Below are 21703 nucleotides of genomic sequence, written 5' to 3' on the forward strand. Positions count from 1 at the left end.
CTCTTCCCCTCTGACTTCTACTGTATATGTAACTAAGAGAATGGCCACCAGATGGCGATCTTTAATCAATCACATTGACTTCTACATAACTGAAGAAATAAAGCTCTATGCAGCTTTCTGTAAAAATGAAATGTGATGCATCTTGTCTGACTATACAATCAGCAGTTATTCTTAATGTTTGATGATGCACTTTTAGATTGTACCATCACTGACTATTATGGTTGTTTCCGGTTTTGTTGTCATTTGTAAATATCATTACAAGAACTTAGTGTGATAATGTGTTAAAATTAAAGAATATATTGATTGTGTAAACACAGCAGAGGAAGCAGCTCTTTAGGGAGACTGATGTGGCTCTTAAAAGAGCCTTTGTTGTGGTTTGTGAAGAAGAAGACAGTTTAAGCTCTCTCTCCACGGATGCGGCGAGCCAGCTGGATGTCTTTGGGCATGATGGTGACCCTCTTGGCGTGGATGGCGCACAGGTTGGTGTCCTCGAACAGACCGACCAGGTAAGCCTCGCTGGCCTCCTGCAGAGCCATGACAGCGGAGCTCTGGAAGCGCAGATCAGTTTTGAAATCCTGAGCGATTTCTCTGACCAGGCGCTGGAAGGGCAGCTTGCGGATCAGCAGCTCGGTGGATTTCTGATAACGACGGATCTCTCTCAGAGCCACGGTACCGGGCCTGTAACGATGAGGCTTCTTGACTCCGCCGGTGGCCGGGGCGCTCTTACGGGCAGCCTTGGTGGCCAGCTGCTTCCTGGGAGCTTTGCCTCCGGTGGATTTACGAGCGGTCTGCTTGGTTCTTGCCATTGCTTATCGTTTCTCTGATAAGGAGAAAATAGTGTTGAGAAGAGGAGACACGCTGATCTTAAATTGTGGGAGCAGCTGCGGAACTGTGACGCTGATTCAGACCTCCGGGTCCTGATTGGTGAACGGCTATTCCTGGAGCTCAGCACCGCCTGCAGAAGCCTGAAGCTCCGCTGCTTATTGGGCAGAAGTCGTTTGAAAAAGTCCGCCAAAATGAGAGCGACTCCCCCTCCACAGCACTGCTGGAAGCCTCTTTTCTGGTGGGTGGGACATCAGTTCTTCCCCTCCTCCGTGTACATATAAAACAGAGTTTGCTGTGTCTGCTCCACACTTTCTGAGTTGTGACTCTAGAAAATAACTGAAATCATGAGTGGACGAGGCAAAACCGGAGGCAAAGCCCGCGCTAAGGCAAAGACCCGCTCTTCCCGTGCCGGGCTTCAGTTCCCAGTCGGTCGTGTCCACAGGCATTTGAGGAAGGGTAACTATGCCCAGCGTGTTGGTGCCGGTGCCCCCGTCTACCTGGCGGCTGTGCTGGAGTACCTGACCGCTGAGATCCTGGAGCTGGCTGGAAACGCTGCCCGCGACAACAAGAAGACCAGAATCATCCCCCGTCACCTGCAGCTGGCTGTCCGCAACGACGAGGAGCTCAACAAGCTGCTTGGCGGAGTGACCATCGCTCAGGGTGGTGTGCTGCCCAACATCCAGGCTGTGCTGCTGCCCAAGAAGACCGAGAAACCCGCCAAGAAGTAAATTTAAGGCCCGGTTCATCAACAACACAAAGGCTCTTTTAAGAGCCACACACTTCTGATAAAGAGCTCACATCCTCATGTTTGTTACACTGAATATAACATTTGATTTATTGCCATTATTTATTACTAAATATAAGGTAGATTTCCTGACCACCTGTAAAAAATGTATATATACAAATGAATGAAAAAGGGCAAAAGTGAGCATATTACATTTGCAGAACAGGCACATGACTACTTTTGTATGTTATTCGTTATGATGGAGTCAAAAGTCTAATGGCTATTTATCAATAACACTTGATATTTTCAGTGTAGAAAAAAACAATTGTCTTATTTTAAATTACAAAGTTAACACTTAAACTATAACGTTGTAGGACCTCAAAATGATGAGTGTGACTGCATGAATCAATAATAACAATCATTGTTCCCAACAATAAGACCTTAATAATTAAATATAAATACTATATACCAAGTCTGAGTGTAAATCATAATATTGTAGCCTACAACATTCAGTGCATTATGACTTAATCATAATTACTAATAAACAATAACCTGTACAATTGCTGATCTAAAACACACTCAGCTCTGAAGTAATAAGCAATATAAGTAATAAACTGGTAATGCCATGTAACTTTATGCATTTTACTATCAACACCATAAGATTGAACCTTACAATTTTCCAGGATAACTGTTACAATATATTAACTATTACAGCTAAATGTTATGTGACATTCTGTATTTGATACAATGAGCTCAATCTCCTGTCAAACTGATATGACTATAAATAATTATTTATTAAAAAAACTACTGGAAAAAAAAAAATCAGAATTCATGCAACGGAAGAGAAAATGTAATGGAAAGGGAGCAGCATTAATAACTACATAATGGTATATTAATACATTAACAGTGGTTTCATTAATGTTCTGTATTCTGTGCAGACCATGTTGACACTTATGGCGAGATTTGAAAAACTGACTTTGTAATAAATTTAGAGTAAACCGTTTTGTCACTAAATGATGGTGAGTGTATAGGATTGAGTTAAAAGATGACTGAGTTGACACCATTTTAATAACTGCAGTCACCATTTTTCACTTGATCGCCTAAAGGGGTTAGAGAGGAACGAAGGGGCGCCTCTCATGTAAATATAGGTTCACTTTACTGGATAATAAAAGGCATAGTTCATGTAGCTAATGGGAGAACATTGTATGATTAAAACACATTGTAATTAGGATAATACACTTTAGATAAGATGTGTGTGGCTCTTAAAAGAGCCTTTGATTAGGTTGAGGGTTTCAGAGTGATGACAGCTCACTTCTTCTTGGGTGCTGCCTTCTTTGCTTTGGGCTTGGCCACCTTCTTTGCGGGGGCTTTCTTGGCTGCGGGAGCCTTTTTCACCACTTTCTTGGGGCTCTTGGCGGCTACTTTCTTAGGACTCTTTGCGACCTTTTTCGGGCTCTTGGCGGCCTTCTTGGGGCTCTTGGCTACTTTCTTTGCCGCTGCGGGCTTCTTCACCTTCTTCGGGGATTTCTTAGCGGCTGCTGTCTTGGCCTTCTTAGCTGCTGCGGGTTTCTTGGCGGCGGGCTTCTTGGCTTTAGGAGCGGCTTTCTTTACGAGCTTGGTCTCAACCTTGCTCATCTTGAAGGAGCCGGAGGCCCCGGTCCCCTTGGTCTGGACCAGTGTCCCCTTGGCCACCAGACTCTTGACGGCAGTCTTAACGCGGGCCTTGTTCTTGTCCACATCGTAACCTCCGGCAGCCAGAGCCTTCTTGAGGGCGGCCAGAGACACTCCGCTTCGCTCCTTGGAGGCGGACACAGCTGTAACGATGAGCTCGCTGACGCTGGGGCCAGTCTTCTTGGGCTTTGCTGCTGCCTTCTTCTTGGGAGATTTAGCCGGGGCGGCTGCGGGAGCTGGAGCTACTTCTGCCATTGTTTCGTCGTGAAATTTAGAGTCTGAGTAGACTGATACTGAGTCCGAGGCAGGAGGCTGCACTTAAACACACCATGAGAACCGTGTAGACTCAGCCCAGCTGCTGGCTCTTGTGAGCAGTGTGAATGTCTGCTACTTGTGTTTTCTTCTAGTGAGAAAACAGTAAAAAATAAGTGTGAGAGAAGTGTTGAAGGCTGACAGTGAAGACAGCAGATAGCGGACATGTTTCTCTTCATATAGAAGTCATGTAGAGCTCTGATGCTCTCTGCATTTAGTTTGTGGAGCAAACAAACCTCACCTATTCACCGCCGCGGACAGCACTGCTCAGCGGCTTTTCTCTCTCATTTCTCTCCTAAAATACTGTAAAATACATCCAAACTCCACTAAAAGCAGTTTTCCAGCTGGCTCACATGTTTGTTCACAGACTGGAAGTAAAAACTTCCATCTGTTGGTGATCAGTTTGTAATAAAATGAAGCTTTTGTGGTAGCAGCAAACACACCGATCAGGCTGATGAAGCAGTTCAGTCAGACTTCCTGTCAGAGCTGCTCTGTGGCTGTAAATATTTCTTCTGTTATTCTGAGTATTATATTTAATAAAAAATATCTGCAACACTGTTCTTTGCATTCGGTGCAACATGTCTCTGTGTTAGTTATTATTCATGATTCTACAGTAATGTGGAAAAAGTGGAGTTATAATGTAAAAACTAATTGACATTATTGCACCATGAATGCATCATTGGTGAAATGTAACATCAATTAATTTTCTTGTTGAAGTATTTAAGTTATATTGTTTTTTTTTATATTTTTCCCCCTGTGTATTCTGCTCTTGTTGACATGATTCTAGATTTACGTCTTTCAAAACTTTGAGTACTATCGCGTTTTACAGAGGCTCTGCTGAGCTGATATAATCTACGAAGCTCTGTTTAATATACACATATAAAAGGAATTGTGTATACACTAAAATGTAAGTAAATTTAAGATGGCTTATGAAGATATAATGTATCTTAATGAATTTTGATTAGTAATTCTTACTTTTTAATTTAAATAAGTTGCCAGGTCTTGAACAGCAGTTTTTAATTGAGTTACAAAGAAGTTCTGCGTCACATATTTGTATTTACTGTTGGACTTTGCATTTTCTTTTTTTGAAAATGATATCACTGTTGTGTATTTTGATTGTTTATCCATGGTATACTATATGTTCTAGTTGATGGAAATTAATATCAGAGATTAAAAAAACATTGTCATATATTGTCATGTGTGTTAAATACTTGCATTCAGAGCCGGATTAACGCAAAGGCAAACTAGGCACGTGCCTAGGGCCCAATTGGCAGGGGGGGGCCCAAAACCCCATAAATAAATAAAGTATGCAGAAGTTTCTGTCTGACAGCAGAAAACCTGTTAGTGTTGGCAGAGCTAGAGGGGATTGAACCCCGACGCGCAGTGGAGGGGTGAGGCTGACCCCCTGAAGGTATGATCTGAATTGTCCATTAGACGTTGAGCCGTCATTTGTCTCACTCTGCAGGTACAGGCATTGAGCATGATGCGTTCTTTAATGTTGACAATGATTGACATTTTTGATTGCTCCTCTTTTGTCTTTATTTTGAAAGTGATCACATGCATATTTGTTGTATGTTAAACTGTATTAAACATGTGAACTGATATATGAAAGCCAACATTTGCTTTCTACATGAATAAAAAAAAAAACGTTTTAGGCAGAAACTTAATCCCTTAGTCTCAATTTATTATATATTTACTGCATTGTAAAAATCAAAGCAGAGTATTTTCAGTATGTGACAGAAACAGCTCCGTACTATTAACATTTAAACTTCAGTATTACAGCAGCGACACCTTGTGGTCAAGTTATACAGTAGCAATAACCAGTTCAATGGACTCTGGGAGAGATTGAACGTCAACCACTCCTTTTTGTGTGTGGATTTCGTTAATATGCTTAATTACATGTATTTGCAAGGACGGGTACTGGTAACTGTATTCAGTGGGGATTGTATTACAAAATGAAAGTGCATATATAAAAGAGACAGTTTATTAAATAAAAGTTATTGGTTTAATTCCTGGCAATTCAATCAGTTTCATTTAAGTCTTTATAGCACTTTCTTAACCTTTCATTGATTGACAGCGAATAAACTTCTTCGTCCATCAACTATCTAAAAGTTCATTCTTGCATCAGAAATACACAACCACCACAAAGGAATAAAGCTCTTAGGTGAAGGAGTGGGTGGTCCTGAAAAGGACCTTTGAGTTGTTGGTACAAACAGCACGTTTACTTGGAGCTGGTGTACTTGGTGACGGCCTTGGTGCCCTCAGACACGGCGTGTTTGGCCAGCTCACCGGGCAGCAGCAGGCGGACGGCGGTCTGGATCTCCCTGGAGGTGATGGTGGAGCGCTTGTTGTAGTGAGCAAGGCGGGAAGCCTCACCAGCAATACGCTCAAAGATGTCTCCAACAAAGGAGTTCATGATGCCCATGGCCTTGGAGGAGATACCGGTATCAGGGTGGACCTGCTTCAGCACCTTGTACACGTAGATCGCATAGCTCTCCTTCCTTGTCTTCCTCTTCTTCTTGCCGGTCTTGGTGGCCTTAGACACGGCCTTCTTGGAGCCTTTCTTGGGTGCTTTGACTGGATCGGGCATGGTTAATCTTCGTAGATTTCCACAAACCTGTAACTTCAACAGCTTCGAAAAGCCTCTAAATGTTCATCTGATGCAAATTTAACTGCGCTGTAGCTCGAACAGGATTGGTTTTCTTATTAGTGAGACTGAGCATGCGCAGCAGAAGAAACCGCCCCAACCTTTGAGGAACCATCTGAGCGCCTTTTTACTGAAAGAGCGCCAACCTCATCTGAAGAATATCCACTGTTTATAATATAATATGCTGATCAACAATCCATAACTATAGAGAAATAAACATATTGTATTTAGACTGACAATTTTACAAGCTGACATGTTTTACTGATCTATGATAAAACATTAAACACATCCAATGGATAGATTTTATTTAATCAATCTTTAATTTAAAAGTATAATGCAGGTTTACTGTAATGTTTAGTGAGGTTTTGTTTGAATAGAATATAAACATGAATCAGTAAATAATGAAAATCAGGTTGTGTTATTACTGTGATATACTGTATTAATGTGTTACTTATGGGTTTCCAGTTTTTTAATGTTAAAAGACAAACATCCACAGAGCAAACTCTTCAAATAAAACTGACATTTTATTTAATATGTTAATGTTAACATTACATTAGAAGCAACAATAAAGAAATGTCCACAAAAAGTATTGCAATTATTGTTTTAAGCTTTAATTGGAATGTCAGAGAATCAGGGAAATGAATCAGAGACAGTTTCAAAATAATCAGATTATGTTTAAGATCTTCTGTGAAAGGAAGGAATAAATATATCCACAAAAATTACTAATTTGAGAAGACGGATACAGAAGTCAACACAGATGATCAGAACCGTGATGATTTCTACACAATACCTTGTAGCTGTTGCTTCAGCTTGTCCACCTCATTCTTCTGCTTTTCTGCCTGAAAACTACATACTGATAACGACTGTCACACGACATACAGGACAAGGAAAGTACAGATTTATTCTCATAAGAGTACTTTTCCAAAATCCATAACGGTGTACTGTATGTTATTGATGTTTTTATATGCTTTTAAAACACATTCAGATTAGTGCCTCACAAATTAAAGATGTTTTAACACATACAATTACTCTGCTGTCTGATATGTTTTGAGGTTTTTTCTACAAGATTATTTTCACGTATGGTCTCAGGTTTCCACATCACATATGTATAAATTGCATTTAAACCATGACCAGACACAACTGGCTTCCAAACTAGTTGGAATTTCATAAAATCCTGCTGATCTAAAGTGAACACAGAGAAACATGTCTCCTTCAGTAGAAATATAAGAATTAAGATCCGATAAGAGTTCAAATAGTCTTCCAGAGTCAATGTTTGTACACACAACATTCTGCACGAGGAAGTGCAAAACATATTATTGAGCGCAGGGGAATTTACAAACGTACACAACATCACATAAAGAACAGCTATCCCTATCTTATCTTGTCTCATCTAATTGTTTCAACTGAGTGAATTATTTTCTTGTCTACTGCAAAAAACATCTATTCTGCAAACCTGCATTCTCCTTTAAGAAACCAAAAGGGACACATTAATATTAATTGACTTGGTACCCCCCAGTCTCTCATTAATTAAACAGAATCCCATTGCTGCATCGACAGCAAATCAAATCTTAAAAGAGATAATGTGTGGAAGATTCCGATGGTTATGAAGAAGAAGGAAATTAAACACTTGCAGAATGATTATCACATGAAAATGTCCTGTTAGTTTAATTTCTTCATTCTGATTTTCTGATTGTGGTTTCAGACCTTTAACGTCACTGTATCACCTTAATATTTCACCACTTGCTTATAAAAATAATTTAAACTAATGACATGTTTCAGAAGTCCCATGCAGAAAATGATGCATTACTTCTGCTCTAAATAGAAATTACAACACAAATACATAACTTTAGTTATTGGTGTGTATTGGTCAGACTTTCCTCAGAAACATGACTTATAACTTATACCGGCATAACCAGTGATCTGCTTTTTCTTCAGCTGATAGGGGGGCAGTGAGGCCTGAGTCTCAGGCTACATTATGTTATGGGCTTTCTATATTGTATAAGTTTCACATTAGAAGAGCTGTCGGTATAAGCGGTTGCTGATGTGGTCAATGCTCCACTGCCACTACACTCCATACTTCAACACGTAGTAGTCCCAGCCTCCATGGTCTCAGAACAAAGAATGAAAATATGAAAAACAGCTCAGTAAATCACGATGGAGTAATAAAACGAGCATAAAAGCATGCACATCCACGCATGCCGTGCCTTTCATGTAAAAGTGCATTTTACACATGGTGAGTTTATAATGTTGGAGCATTCAAAAAATGACAATGTACAAGAACAAGACAAATCTTCTTATCTTCATATGTTTTGAGGTATATGGCTGTGTCACTGTTTGAGATGTAGTGTTTTTGTGGATTACAGATTATGCTTTATGTTAAATACAGATTGTTTTATACTCCTGAGTTTACACATAATTACCTTGAAGCATTTACTCAAAAGTCTATACCCATTGGTGATATAGCTGTATGTCAGGACAGCTACATTATAGATTGTAGATTTTGTCAATTTGTTATATATCTATAGCTATTGATGATAGGATCAGATACACAATAGTTAATATAGGTAAGGACAACTCTTAGAGAAGGTGGGTGGCTCTTAAAAGAGCCTTTGTGTTGGACTATCAGCGGGTCAGAATCAGATTTAACCTCCGAAACCGTACAGTGTACGTCCCTGTCTCTTCAGAGCATAAACCACATCCATGGCGGTCACGGTCTTTCTCTTGGCGTGCTCGGTGTAGGTGACGGCATCACGGATCACATTCTCCAGGAACACCTTCAACACTCCGCGGGTCTCCTCGTAGATCAGACCGGAGATACGCTTCACACCACCACGGCGAGCCAGACGGCGGATGGCGGGTTTGGTGATTCCCTGGATGTTATCACGGAGAACTTTACGGTGACGCTTGGCGCCTCCTTTACCGAGTCCCTTTCCTCCTTTGCCTCTTCCACTCATATTTGCTAATCTTCTTTCAAAGAAGTTAAAAGATGAATATGATCGGAATGAGCGCAGCTTCTTAACTTAAAGCTTGTCTGCGGACGTACAAGAGCTCAGTTGGCGCGGACTTTGTTGGGCGGGATCAGATTCAGCAGATCCGCCTACAGAGTTTTCCTAAAGCAGTGATCTCTTCCTTTTTTGTGTTTTTCTGTGACTTTTGGCGGGTGAACCTGACAGCTAACATTGTGTTGTTGTGTTTAAACAGACTCTCTGCTGAAGTGTTTGTATTGTTCTTGTTGGACATGAAAACATTAAAGATGTCACACTGCTCTCATATCACATCACAATACAGTTTACAAATGACTGAAGACAACCACATAGATGTGTTACAATTTATTAAGTATAATGTTGGTTTACTGTAATGTGTAGTGAGCTTTTATTTTAATAAAATATTTTTTTAAATAAATCAGTAAATAATGAAAATCAGTGTTACTTATGGGTTTCCAGTGTTTCATGTTAAAGGACAGATAAAAACAATACGAAAAAAACTACATTATAAATAATAATAATTATTATTATCTTTTTGATGATAAAACATTACTGGGCTACCATAACCTTTAAATACACGTTACAAATGGACATTTTCTACAAAGTTATTCTAATGTACAGTTTAATGAAGAAATGACTACATGTAAAAATAAACTACTTAACCAGGGTTTAGGGTAATATAATGTTGATATGAAACTGACAAAAGTCATTAGGAAGGCAAATGTTGAGTTAAACTGCCGACAACTTTGCTTTTTTTTTTCTTTGTTATTTTGTCTGTTTTGTATTACTGCCAGACTAGTGTGTTTTATTTACTTGCTTTTTGCTTGATATAATATGTTATGTCTATGGGTGGGACAGGGTCCATGGTAGCTGCAGTCTAAAATCACCTATGTGACTATGAGAGGCAGGCAGTCTGTAATATATAAATAATTTGGAGTGCCACAGCAGAATATCTGAATACTTTTGTAAATGAGAGATTTAAGTTTATTTATTTTTAATATATTTTTTTATGTTTTATGTTTGCTGACTGACCATTGTGATGGTGTACTGGAAGAGGGTGGAAGAGTTTGGGGGAGGTTGTTTTTTTAACAATACAAGATTTTGTGTGATTACAATTGCATACATTTTTAAACAGGCCTTTTTTCAGCAGATGATTTAACCATCAGAGGTCCCTGGCTAGAAATAAAACGTCTACATTGACTAAATGTACAGATAAAATATTATTTCTGTGTGATCGAAAACTCATTCACATTTTCTCAGAAGCTGTAAATGAAATCCTGAAATGAATAGAAAAGAAAACATTATTGTTGATATAAACTGTTTTATTCAAGATGTAAATGGCACCAGTCTTCTTCAGCTCCTCCACTAAAACTGCTAACATGGACTTTTTCATCAGGACAGGCCTCGGTGTGAAGGTCTGTCTGCACTGAGGCAGCTGTAGATTTTCTTCTCTTTCTCTCCATCCCAGAATTTTTTTACAGCTCATACAGTAGCTGTGTCCATAGGGAATAGTCAATGGATTCTTCATTAGATCCAAACGGATGGAACTCCTTTCAGCACCATTTCAACTCTCACTGACAATGACTGTGAGCAAACTACAAATATATTCCACTTAGTTTATTGTGTTCATGTATCATTTGAAAACACTGGTCACCTGTTCTCTGGTGGAAAAGTAATCTTAGGAATTTGGAAACAATCTAAAGATTAGAAGAACAATCCCTGTTTTTCTTAATTTGGTTTATTCTCCTAAAATTTAGTTCAGTAATTAGTACTATACTAATACTAACATTACTCTTGATATGTTTCACCAGTTAATTATAAACATTTTCATCATGTAAATAAAGTGGCCAATCTCTTCTTTAATTTAGATGCAAAAACAATTTAACTTCTGCATGTATGGTATAAAGAAACTATGACCACTAGATGGCGATCTTTCCAAACTCACATGAATTTTCACATAATAGTATTAAAAAGCATACAAACTTCATATTATCCCCAATTTTGAAAAATCACTGGTTAGCATGATGATGATGCCCTTTTGTGTTGTGCATCAGATTTCACTTATTGAGCTGCTGTGATGTTCACTGCAGGAACAAACACAAACTTAAAGAAAAGTGCAGAATCATCAATTTGTGAGCAGCTGTGGTCCTCACTCTTCCCCTGCCTTCTACTGTACAAGTTACACTGTGGTCATCAGGTGGCGATCTTTAATTACTCATCACATTGATGAAGTTACTGTGATTCAAGATGAAATGTGATGCATCCTGTCTATGACTATACAACCAGCATTTATTCATCATGTTTGATGCACTTTTAAATTGTACCATCACTGACTTTACCTTATTATGTTTTCTTCCCGTTTTAGCTGTTATTTGGAAATATCATTACATGAACTTGGTGTAATAATGTTTTAAAATTATATAATATATTGATCGTTTATAGACAGCAGAGGAAGCAGCTCTTTAGGGAGACTGATGTGGCTCTTAAAAGAGCCGTTGTGGTTTGTGAAGTAGAAGACAGTTTAAGCTCTCTCTCCACGGATGCGGCGAGCCAGCTGGATGTCTTTGGGCATGATGGTGACCCTCTTGGCGTGGATGGCGCACAGATTGGTGTCCTCGAACAGACCGACCAGGTAAGCCTCGCTGGCCTCCTGCAGAGCCATGACAGCGGAGCTCTGGAAACGCAGATCGGTCTTGAAATCCTGAGCGATTTCTCTGACCAGGCGCTGGAAGGGCAGCTTGCGGATCAGCAGCTCTGTGGATTTCTGGTAACGACGGATCTCTCTGAGAGCCACGGTACCGGGCCTGTAACGATGAGGCTTCTTGACTCCGCCGGTGGCCGGGGCGCTCTTACGGGCAGCCTTAGTGGCCAGCTGCTTCCTGGGGGCTTTGCCTCCGGTGGATTTACGAGCGGTCTGCTTGGTTCTTGCCATTGTGTGTCGTTTCTCTGATAAGGAGAAAATAGTGGTGAAAGCGCGGAAACACGCTGCTCTTAAATTGTCGGAGCGGCTGCAGAACTGTGACGCTGCTTCAGACCTCCGGGTCCTGATTGGTGAGCGGCTCTTCCTGGAGCTCAGTCCCGCCTGCAGCAGCCTGAAGCGCCGCTGCTTATTGGGCAGAAGTCGTTTGAAAAAGTCCGCCAAAATGAGAGCGACTCCCCCTCCACAGCACTGCGGAAAGCCTCTTTTCTGGTGGGTGGGACATCAGTTCTTCCCCTCCTCCGTGTACATATAAAGGAGGGTTTGCGGTATCAGCTCCACACTTTCTGAGTTGAGACTCAAAAAAATAAGTGAAATCATGAGTGGACGAGGCAAAACCGGAGGCAAAGCCCGCGCTAAGGCAAAGACTCGCTCCTCCCGTGCTGGGCTTCAGTTCCCAGTCGGTCGTGTCCACAGGCATTTGAGGAAGGGTAACTATGCCCAGCGTGTTGGTGCCGGTGCCCCCGTCTACCTGGCGGCTGTGCTGGAGTACCTGACCGCTGAGATCCTGGAGCTGGCTGGAAATGCTGCCCGTGACAACAAGAAGACCAGGATCATCCCCCGTCACCTGCAGCTGGCTGTCCGCAACGACGAGGAGCTCAACAAGCTGCTTGGCGGAGTGACCATCGCTCAGGGTGGTGTGCTGCCCAACATCCAGGCTGTGCTGCTGCCCAAGAAGACCGAGAAACCCGCCAAGAAGTAAATTTAAGGCCCGGTTCCTCAACAACACAAAGGCTCTTTTAAGAGCCACACACTTCTGATAAAGAGCTCACATCCTCATGTTTAATTTAAAACTTACATTAGGACCATGATTTATTAACTACCATTACTAAAAATAGAGATTAGATAGTCACCTTTAGAATATGTCAATGCAACTTAAAACAACATAAAAAAGAAGGCGTTGCAGAGATAATGTAACAACAATTATTTCCTATAGAGGCATCAACAGTTAAACATTTAAGTAATTATTATATCACTATTAATTATAATTACTAGTCATTTACACTGTTAAAATGTCTTGTTGCCTGACCTGCTGTAGTGTTTTTATCATGCTTCTTGCACTTGGTTTTCTTATGTCTGTCCCTGTTTATGCAGTTAACCCTGTAAGACCCAGATAAAGAAAAAAATTAGCATGAACATTTTTGACCTCTCAGATATTATTTTAGGCCTCTGATGTAGAAATTAAAGAGTTTTCAAATGTTTTACATTTTAATAAGTTTTTTGGGCCTAGTTGGGAGCAGAATTTCTGTATTTGTACTCACTTTGTCTGAACAGATATACAGAACATTTAGGCATTCATTTGCAGGGTTTATTGTTTACTTAGCACCATAACAGTATATATCATAATATATATCATGTGTAATAATCACACAACAATCATAGTTTTATGAATAATCTTTTATTAATAAAAAATACTGGGGAAAATTGTATATACAAAACTTTTTCTTTTTGCCACTTCATCACTTGAGGTGATAGTCACAAAGACAGTTATTTTTGTCTAAGAAGCACAGGCGAACACTGCACTTGCTACACAGTGTGTTTGTGTATCCATTATTACAGTGTCTGCAGCGTCCTCTCTTTGTCTTTACTGGGAAATGTGCCTTCAGGTACCACCTGCAGGCATCTCTCCCTGAATGAATTCAGCCATGGTCTGAGTTTCCAGAGTTTGTCCTTCTTTTCCATCTTGTTGTTTATAAAGTGTAATGAAGTCAACAGAGATTGGAATCTGTTGCGGGACATCACATCAGAAACAGGGGTGTACCGTGTGTCTTTCTCCCAATACATACGGACTCCAGACATTTGCACTAGGCCAATCTTCAGGTACATGCCAAGCATCTTCTCAATTTCCTTATTATTGGTGTTTACAGATGTTCCATGTTTTTGCAAGCTGTACTCATTTGTGTTTCTCGTCAGAGCCTCAATCATGTCTTTTGTCACAAATCTTTGGAAGTACTCGAGTGGGGTGAGGAGGGAGATCAGGCATCATTGGTAATTTCTGAACCAGAAAAATCAGTATTGGGACTGATAAAATCCTTCTTCAGCCAGCCAAACCTGTCATGGGGCAAGGTGCGTTTTTTTTGGTTGGGGCTTGATGTCCACATCATCATTGGCTGGGCAGTCAATGGGTTGGTGGTTTTCTTTGTCCATTTCACCTGCATCTGCATTCTCTGAGTCACTTGCATCAGAGTCCATTTCAAAATCACTCTCTCCATTTTGGACTACAGCAATCACATCCTGCACACTGAATAGATGACCCTTCTGCGCTGGTGGCATTCTGAAATGGAAAAAGAAAAAAAGAAATATTTGATTAATACATATGGGTCTTATATTGTAGTATAACCTGAAAGAATAGATAGGGTGGTAGACCATGTGTCGGGGCTAGAGATCTATTTCCATCATAGTATTATCATTTCAATGCAAATGCTAATCAAAATTCCACACAATGCTGTCTGGCTGGCCTATTATGCTCTCTACTTATCATACTAAAAGGAACACATGCACCCCACCAGAGCACTTACACATTCACATTCAAGACCATTCACACCTGACCCTGAACAATGCAACCAGCATCCCCCCAAAAAATCCAGAACATCCATAGCCTGTTTTTCTATCTCCTAATGCTACAAACTGCTACTTGAGCAAACACTCAGAAAAATAGCTCTGGATCATTTAGAGTTAATAAAAAACTACAAAGATACAGGGAGTTTCAAATACTGCTATAGATGATGGCATATCAAATCCCACATACAATTTAGTCATGTGTTTAATGATGGTCTAAGCTAAACTAAGTAAACATTTAACAGACAAATACATTTAGAACTTAGTTACAATGAATAATCTAACACTTATTTTTCTACTACAATGTTTTTTTCAATTTGTGACCATGTGAGAAGTGCAGTGTCCTTATGTAATGTGTAAGGAGCACAGGCTAGTTTGACAACCACTCTGGGCCAACATTGTTTGATTACAACATAGACATAACAAGCTGTAAATCAAATTTGATGAATGATTTATAAAATAACTAAGAATGTACATGTTCTAGACATTGTAATAAACACAATAGGACCCACTAACTATGTAAATGTGGTCTTGAGTGAAAAAAATCATTTGCAGACATTTTTTAAGAATTGTTAAAAGTGATGTTGTAATTCTGCTAGAGTGGGCTTTACAGGGTTAAATTGCCCTGTTGTTGTTGTTGTCCTGTTTCTTGTTTAATTGTTGCTTGTTTAATATGTGTTATGTGTTATGCTTACGTCCATTCTTGCTCATGTCTGCTTTTGTTAAGCTGTTCTGTAACATTGTTTGTCGCTTTGTTCAGATGTAGTTTACTTTGCATATTTACAGATATAATTAATATGCACTGTTCCTGACAAATAAATAAATACAATTTTAAAAAACCTGTACATTGCTGATGAACCCCTAAAACACACTCAGCATTAGTTTTTGAACTTTCTTATTGCTTAAAACATCTGATCATTGACATGGACAATAACACATGCACAATGGTTAGACACATTAATGTTGACAATGATTAGTGGACGTTTTTGATTTTGTAGATTGCTCCACTTTTTTGCAACAGTCTGAGCACCTGTTTTTGTTATATGTTCTAAACTGTATTAAAACATGCAAACAGACATTTGCTTTTTAAATGAAAACAAATCATAGTTGATCAAATGTTTTAGACAGAAGTTAAGCCCATTAAGTCACTTAGTCTCAATGTATTTTTTATATATTTACAGCTTTATAGAAGTCTACTATTATATGTTGAGTATATGACGAGAAGCTCTGAAGCGTTAACATGTAAACGTCTGTGTAGCAGCAGCGTCACCTTGTGCTCAAATTATATAGTGCAGCCGTATTCAGCTCAATGACCTCTGGTAGAGAATGAACGTCACTTCTTTGTTTCCATTCTTTATTACACATGGGACTGGTCCTCGTTACTGTGGTTGTATGAAGACAGGAAAATACACATAAATATGAAGGGGGGATACAAAGGAAGTTATTGGTTGACTTACTAGTAAATGAATAATGTGTCTCATCGAATAATATTTTTCGCAAACGTTGTGAAAGTCCTAGATCAGTTTTCCATTTTCAATCAGCAATAATAACACCATGTGTAAAACAAAGGAATAAAGCTCTTAGTTGAAGGAGTGGGTGGTCCTTAAAAGGACCTTTGAGTTGTTGGTACAAACAGCAAGTTTACTTGGAGCTGGTGTACTTGGTGACGGCCTTGGTGCCCTCAGACACGGCGTGTTTGGCCAGCTCACCGGGCAGGAGCAGGCGGACGGCGGTCTGGATCTCCCTGGAGGTGATGGTGGAGCGCTTGTTGTATTGAGCAAGGCGGGCAGACTCACCAGCAATGCGCTCAAAGATATCTCCAACAAAGGAGTTCATGATGCCCATGGCCTTGGAGGAGATACCGGTATCAGGGTGAACCTGCTTCAGCACCTTGTACACGTAGATAGCATAGCTCTCCTTCCTTGTCTTCCTCTTCTTCTTGCCGGTCTTGGTGGCCTTAGACACGGCCTTCTTGGAGCCTTTCTTGGGTGCTTTGACTGGATCGGGCATGGTTATCTTCGTAGACTTCCACAAACGAGTAACTTCAACAGCTTCAACCAGCCTCTAAATGCTCGTCTGATGCAAATTTCACTGCGCTGTAGCTCGAACATGATTGGTTTTCTTGTTAGTGAGACTGAGCATGCGCACCGAAAGACACCTCCCCAACCTTTGAGGAACCATTTGAGCGCCTTTTTACTGAAAGAGCGCCAACCTCATCTGAAGAGTATCCACTGTTTATAATATAATATGCTTTACAATATCCACTGTTGATAAAGATAAGATAATCCACAACTATAGAGAAATAAACATATTGCATTTAGATTGAACATTCCACAAGCTGATATGTTTTACTGATCTATGATAAAACATAAAAATATTCATATATCATTTCATCAATCTTTAATCCACATAAACAACATTACTATTCTCCCATGCTGGACCCAGCTGACTCATGAAGACCATGTTTCTCTGAGCTCCACAAAAACAATAACAGTGATTCCTGCATTCTTATAACAGGATGTTATGTCACCTTTTATTGGAATTATTGATTCTAATATTTCCTGGATGGACATATTCAAGTAAAATATTTTTCCTTCAAGTTCATTCACAGGTTTTACCCTTTCAGTTATTACCTTCAAATGATCAACTCGATTGACACATCATGTGTTTTCTGTGAGGATAAAAGTGCCACTCTTATTTTAGAAATGCCATTATTTAAGTTTTTTGGAAGGATCTCTATGTATTTGTAAAGTCAATACTTTATCATGCTTTCTCTCTTAATTGGGAAATATTGGTTTTGATTTGAATGACCACAGCATGAACAATTATCTCAAGTTTAATCTGATAAACTTTATTATAATTATGCCCAGATTCAGTACTCATAAATATATATATAATTTATCACTGTGGCTGTCTGTCTGTCTTTCCTCCAATTTAAACACAACAGCATTCTTTTTTAAAATGTATTTTGTATTTATTTAATTCTCAACATGAACAATGTACATCAATGAACATTTTCAAAGAAATAACAATGTAGATGCACCCAATTGCAGGCAAGGGCTGATTTCCATTGGTAGTCCCCCTGCCAGAAGGTTCAATTGATCCTTTACTAATAATATATAGTTGGTTCATCATCCAGCAGGTGGCAGCACTGTAGCTGAATACCAAACTCTGCTCTCATTAAATAACCCTAACCCTAACCCAGCTCAAAGCTGACTTCAATTATTTCATTAAACATCACAACAATTTGACAACTTGTCATTAGGAACCAGAACATGATCATCAACAACAAATCAAACAAACAAAAATATTTCATGTTCAGATTCACTTCATTTCCACAACCAATTAGTTTAACAAACAATGTCATCTATGTACAAGAAAGTAATAAATGATCTCCTTATCAATTACTATCACAGTTATTACAGTTTTATAGCATATTTCTTTATACATTTACAAAGTGATGAAAACAAAATAGTCTAGCTGGTTTCTTTGTGTAAGAAACAACAATCAATACAAATATTAAACTAACATTTTGAAGAAAGACAAGTTCAAAAACATCATCATGAGCAGTGATAGCCTCCATGGATAAACACAGACAGGAAAAACTGAACTTTAAAGAAACTCAAAATATCAACAGAACAACAAATGAAAAGGAAACAGTTCAGAAACATGGAGCATTACAACACATAATCTGACACATGAAGTCTGAAATGACTTCTGTCTATTTGAGTTTACAAAACTCAGCTGTGTCTCCATAATCATAAAGCCAAACTCCAGCATAGAGAGGCTGAGTGAATGTGGTCTGGACTCTGTGGAGGAGAGTCATGGTTTGAGAGACGCTGTAGAAGGACAGAATACCTGCTCTGTAATCCAGGTACACTCCTAGTCTGGAGGACTGAGGACCTGAGATGGGAGTTGATATGTTGTTGAACAAAAATTTATTACCATTAGTGTCACAACATAAAGCCCAAGATTTGTTATTATGTCCATATTTACATGCATTCCACCACCTTGCTCGACTGATGTCCTTGTATGCGACTGCTGCATAAACTTGTCTCCCTCCCCACTCCACCTCCCAGTAACAGCGTCCAGTCAGACTTTCTCTACTCAGGGCCTGGCACCAATAAGTAAATCTATCTGGGTGACTAGAATAAGACTTTTTTTCTCTTATGAATGTTGCTTTTCTGTTCCCATCAGATAATAACAGCTGTGTATATGCTGTGTTTGGATCCAGAGTGATTTCACATGAATATTTTAAGAACTCAGCTCTGGTCTTGGGCTCTGGTTGTGGGAGTAAAACGTCCACTTCAGTCTCTGTCAGTGAAACGTTTGTCCATTCCTCCTTCAGGATGTCCTGTAGTTTATCTCTGAGCTTTGACACAGCTGCTGTCACAAATTCACAGTATCTCAGAGGACGGATATAGATGCTGGATGATTCTGTAGGTTCACTGAGTTGTGACACTGACCGGTAGCTGTGTAGAAACTGGTTGTGATCTTCTGTGCGTGAGAGCTTCTTCAGTTCAGCATCTTTCCTCTTCAGCTCAGTGATCTCCTGCTGCAGCTTCTCCTGAAGCTCTTTGACTCGACTCACTTCAGTTTCTTGCTGGGATCTGATCTGCTGCTTCACATCAGAGCTTCTTTTCTGGAGGTGATGGATCAGCTCAGTGAAGATCTTCTCACTGTCCTCCACTGCTTTATCAGCAGAGCAAGTGATGGCCTTCACCTCCTGTTGAAGCAGCTTCACATCTTTCTCTCTGTCCTGGATTTTCTGCTGGATGTTTTGTTGACTCACCTCGAGCTCTCTCTGCCTCTCAGTCCTTTCTGCTGCTGCTGAGACTGTGTCGTGGTCTTTATGATCCTCCACAGAGCAGAGATAACAAATAATCTGCTGATCAGTACGGCAGAATATCTTCATCACCTCATCATGACGAGAGCAGATGTTCTCCTGGAGCTTCTCCAAGGGGTCGACCAACTTGTGTTTCTTTAATGGAGCAACATCATGGTGTGGTTGAAGGTGTTTCTTACAGTAAGAGGCCAGACACACCAAACAGGATTTGAAGGCTTTGAGTTTTATCCCAGTGCAGAAATCACAGGCCACATCTTCAGTTCCAGCATAGCAGAGATCAGCAACAGGAGCAGCAGCAGGAGCAGCTAGGAGTCCTGTCGTCTTCAGCTGCTCCACTAAAGTTACTAACAAGGTGTTTTTCATCAGGACAGGCCTTGTTGTGAATGTCTGTCTGCACTGAGGGCAGCTGTAGATTTCCCTCTTATCCTTTCCATCCCAGAAGTTGTCAATACAGATCATACAGTAGCTGTGTCCACAGGGAATAGTCACCGGATCCTTCAGTAGATCCAAACAGATCGAACAGCAGAATTTTGCTCTGTCCAGCTGAGCTCCTTGCTGCGCCATTTCACCTCTCAGTAACAATGACTGTCTGAGTTTCACTTCCTGAGAAGTAAAACTAGTTTGAGATCTGATCTAAACAGCCTGTGTTGCTGCAGTAAATGTAGGCTGGCAGCTCACCACATGTTGGTTACACCCATCATCAAACTGCAGATCTGAAGGGAAGGGAACAAGGAAATATGATAGAGTGGATCTTGTTGTGTTTGAATGAACAGGTTTATCAGGCTTTGCCACGTTACAGGACAAGGAGCAGTTCTGTTAATGATTAATAATACAGTCTATGTTACATTCTTTGATTTAACACATGTACATACAATTATATATAAATTACTTGTCATGTCACTGTTTGATCATGGCTCCATGTTCCTCTTACTCTTCCTATAAATAAGACCAATTTCTTATTATTGATTAAAACAGTTGATTGACAAAGGGGGGTTAAGGAATGAAACCACATAACACCAGCTTTATAATCACATAGCTAATTAACAAACTACATTGAGGCATTTGTTACAAATAAAAGCTGAAATTCAGAATCAACCTGAACCAAACCAACATTTTATGGGTTGGGGAGTTAAATCTCTAACTAGGTAGGCTATGCTAAGAGGTAAGCTTGCCAATAAGACAGAATATTGTTCAATAACATTAAAGGATAAATATGATATAAGTCACAGCAATTTTGCAAAACATAGTTTTGAAAAAACAAACAAACAATAAAAATGTGTTCCCCCTCAACCGGTGGGTACCCCAACTGTTCGAGGCAGATGCCTGAGGTTTCTTCTAGGGACGTCCGATATTATCGGCCCTCCGACATTATCGGCCGATATTCACTTAAAAATGTAATATCGGGAGGTATCGGTATTGGGTTTTTATAACCGATATTTGTTCTGTAGGCTTCAGCATTTCCGAGCCTGCTTGAACGCAGCATGGGACGTTTACCGGTGCGTGCTTGATGACATTAAACAACAACAACAACAACAACACGCTAGACTCGTGGGTCGCTAACAAGTTCATAGCGTCCACCGCCATGTACACGAACACACAAACAGAAACGAGGTTTACCTCCTCGTTGTCATTTTCTCTGTTATGCTTTCGGCGAGTCGCCTCTGTGACGTCACCATCAGAGTCCGGTGGAAACACAACAGCTGAGAGGACCGAGTGGGAGGACGTTCCTATAAAAGGTCCCGCGTCCAGAAACGGGGCTTATGTCTGTGGTTTGGAACTATTTCCAAGTGTTCCCTACGGACAGTAAATTTGTAATTTGCAATTACTGCAAAGCAGCATAATAAATATGGCAGTGCCATGTTGGCCCATAACTTAAGTTGAAGTTTTACACAGACAGTGTTTACATGTGGAAAGCCATGTTGCATTTATGTCTGCATCCAGTGGGGCCTCACAATAAAATTCGGCATAATGTGTTAATTCAACAGTATGAGATATGTTATGTTGTTACCTAATAGTTTTGGTGTAAAGCCTGCAAATATCGGTATCGGGTGACATCGGTATCGGAAATTAAGAGTTGGGGAATATCAGATATCGGTAGAAAAGTCAATATCGAGCATCCCTAGTTTCTTCATGTTAAAAGGGAGTTTTTTCTTGCCAC

The 21703-nt window shown here is 40.0% G+C and overlaps 7 protein-coding genes across 12 annotated transcripts in view; 2 read left to right on the forward strand and 5 right to left on the reverse strand.

Moving 5' to 3' along the window:
• Positions 1-21703, forward strand: part of LOC133991159 (uncharacterized) — a 45665-nt gene that overhangs the window by 16212 nt on the left and 7750 nt on the right. The gene's annotated exons all lie outside the window — the stretch shown is intronic.
• On the reverse strand, positions 396-3475 carry LOC133991169 (histone H1-like). 5 transcript variants are annotated; one of them, XM_062429646.1, is made up of 2 exons: positions 2993-3475; positions 396-734 (listed from the first exon to the last, which is right to left on the reverse strand). In XM_062429646.1, exons 1-2 carry the CDS (start codon positions 3473-3475, stop codon positions 396-398), a joined length of 822 nt encoding a protein of 273 aa, XP_062285630.1. The 5 variants fall into 5 exon arrangements, with proteins under 5 accessions (XP_062285630.1, XP_062285634.1, XP_062285631.1 ...); XM_062429650.1 differs by lacking the exon at positions 396-734 and adding an exon at positions 2793-2905; XM_062429647.1 differs by lacking the exon at positions 396-734 and adding an exon at positions 2793-2935 and having other exon boundaries at positions 2972-3475.
• Positions 1148-12851, forward strand: LOC133991174 (histone H2A-like). Of its 2 annotated transcripts, none has more exons than XM_062429659.1 (2): positions 1148-1549; positions 12438-12851. In XM_062429659.1, the coding sequence occupies exons 1-2, from the start codon at positions 1170-1172 to the stop codon at positions 12841-12843; spliced, it is 786 nt and encodes a 261-aa protein (XP_062285643.1). In that variant the 5' UTR covers positions 1148-1169; the 3' UTR covers positions 12844-12851. The 2 variants fall into 2 exon arrangements, with proteins under 2 accessions (XP_062285643.1, XP_062285644.1); XM_062429660.1 differs by lacking the exon at positions 1148-1549 and having other exon boundaries at positions 12460-12540; positions 12646-12851.
• On the reverse strand, positions 5732-6122 carry LOC133991200 (histone H2B 3-like). Its single transcript, XM_062429699.1, has one exon. It carries the CDS (start codon positions 6120-6122, stop codon positions 5754-5756), a length of 369 nt encoding a protein of 122 aa, XP_062285683.1. The 3' UTR covers positions 5732-5753.
• LOC133991153 (uncharacterized) overlaps positions 8803-21703 on the reverse strand; it is a 45399-nt gene continuing 32498 nt past the window's right edge. The window contains exons 3-5 of the mRNA XM_062429623.1: positions 11767-12107; positions 9440-9445; positions 8803-9143 (exon numbers count right to left, since the gene is read on the reverse strand). Of these exons, the coding sequence (XP_062285607.1) occupies positions 8822-9143; positions 9440-9445; positions 11767-12107 (669 nt within the window). The 3' untranslated portion in view covers positions 8803-8821. The remainder of the gene's footprint in view (positions 9144-9439; positions 9446-11766; positions 12108-21703) is intronic.
• Positions 16261-16709, reverse strand: LOC133991202 (histone H2B 3-like). Its single transcript, XM_062429701.1, has one exon. It carries the CDS (start codon positions 16707-16709, stop codon positions 16341-16343), a length of 369 nt encoding a protein of 122 aa, XP_062285685.1. The 3' UTR covers positions 16261-16340.
• LOC133991107 (tripartite motif-containing protein 16-like) lies at positions 18374-20109 on the reverse strand. The gene has a single exon (XM_062429579.1). The coding sequence runs from the start codon at positions 20107-20109 to the stop codon at positions 18421-18423; it is 1689 nt and encodes a 562-aa protein (XP_062285563.1). The 3' UTR covers positions 18374-18420.

Source organism: Scomber scombrus, chromosome 11 (assembly GCF_963691925.1).
Source record: "Scomber scombrus chromosome 11, fScoSco1.1, whole genome shotgun sequence".
Classification (NCBI taxonomy): domain Eukaryota; kingdom Metazoa; phylum Chordata; class Actinopteri; order Scombriformes; family Scombridae; genus Scomber; species Scomber scombrus.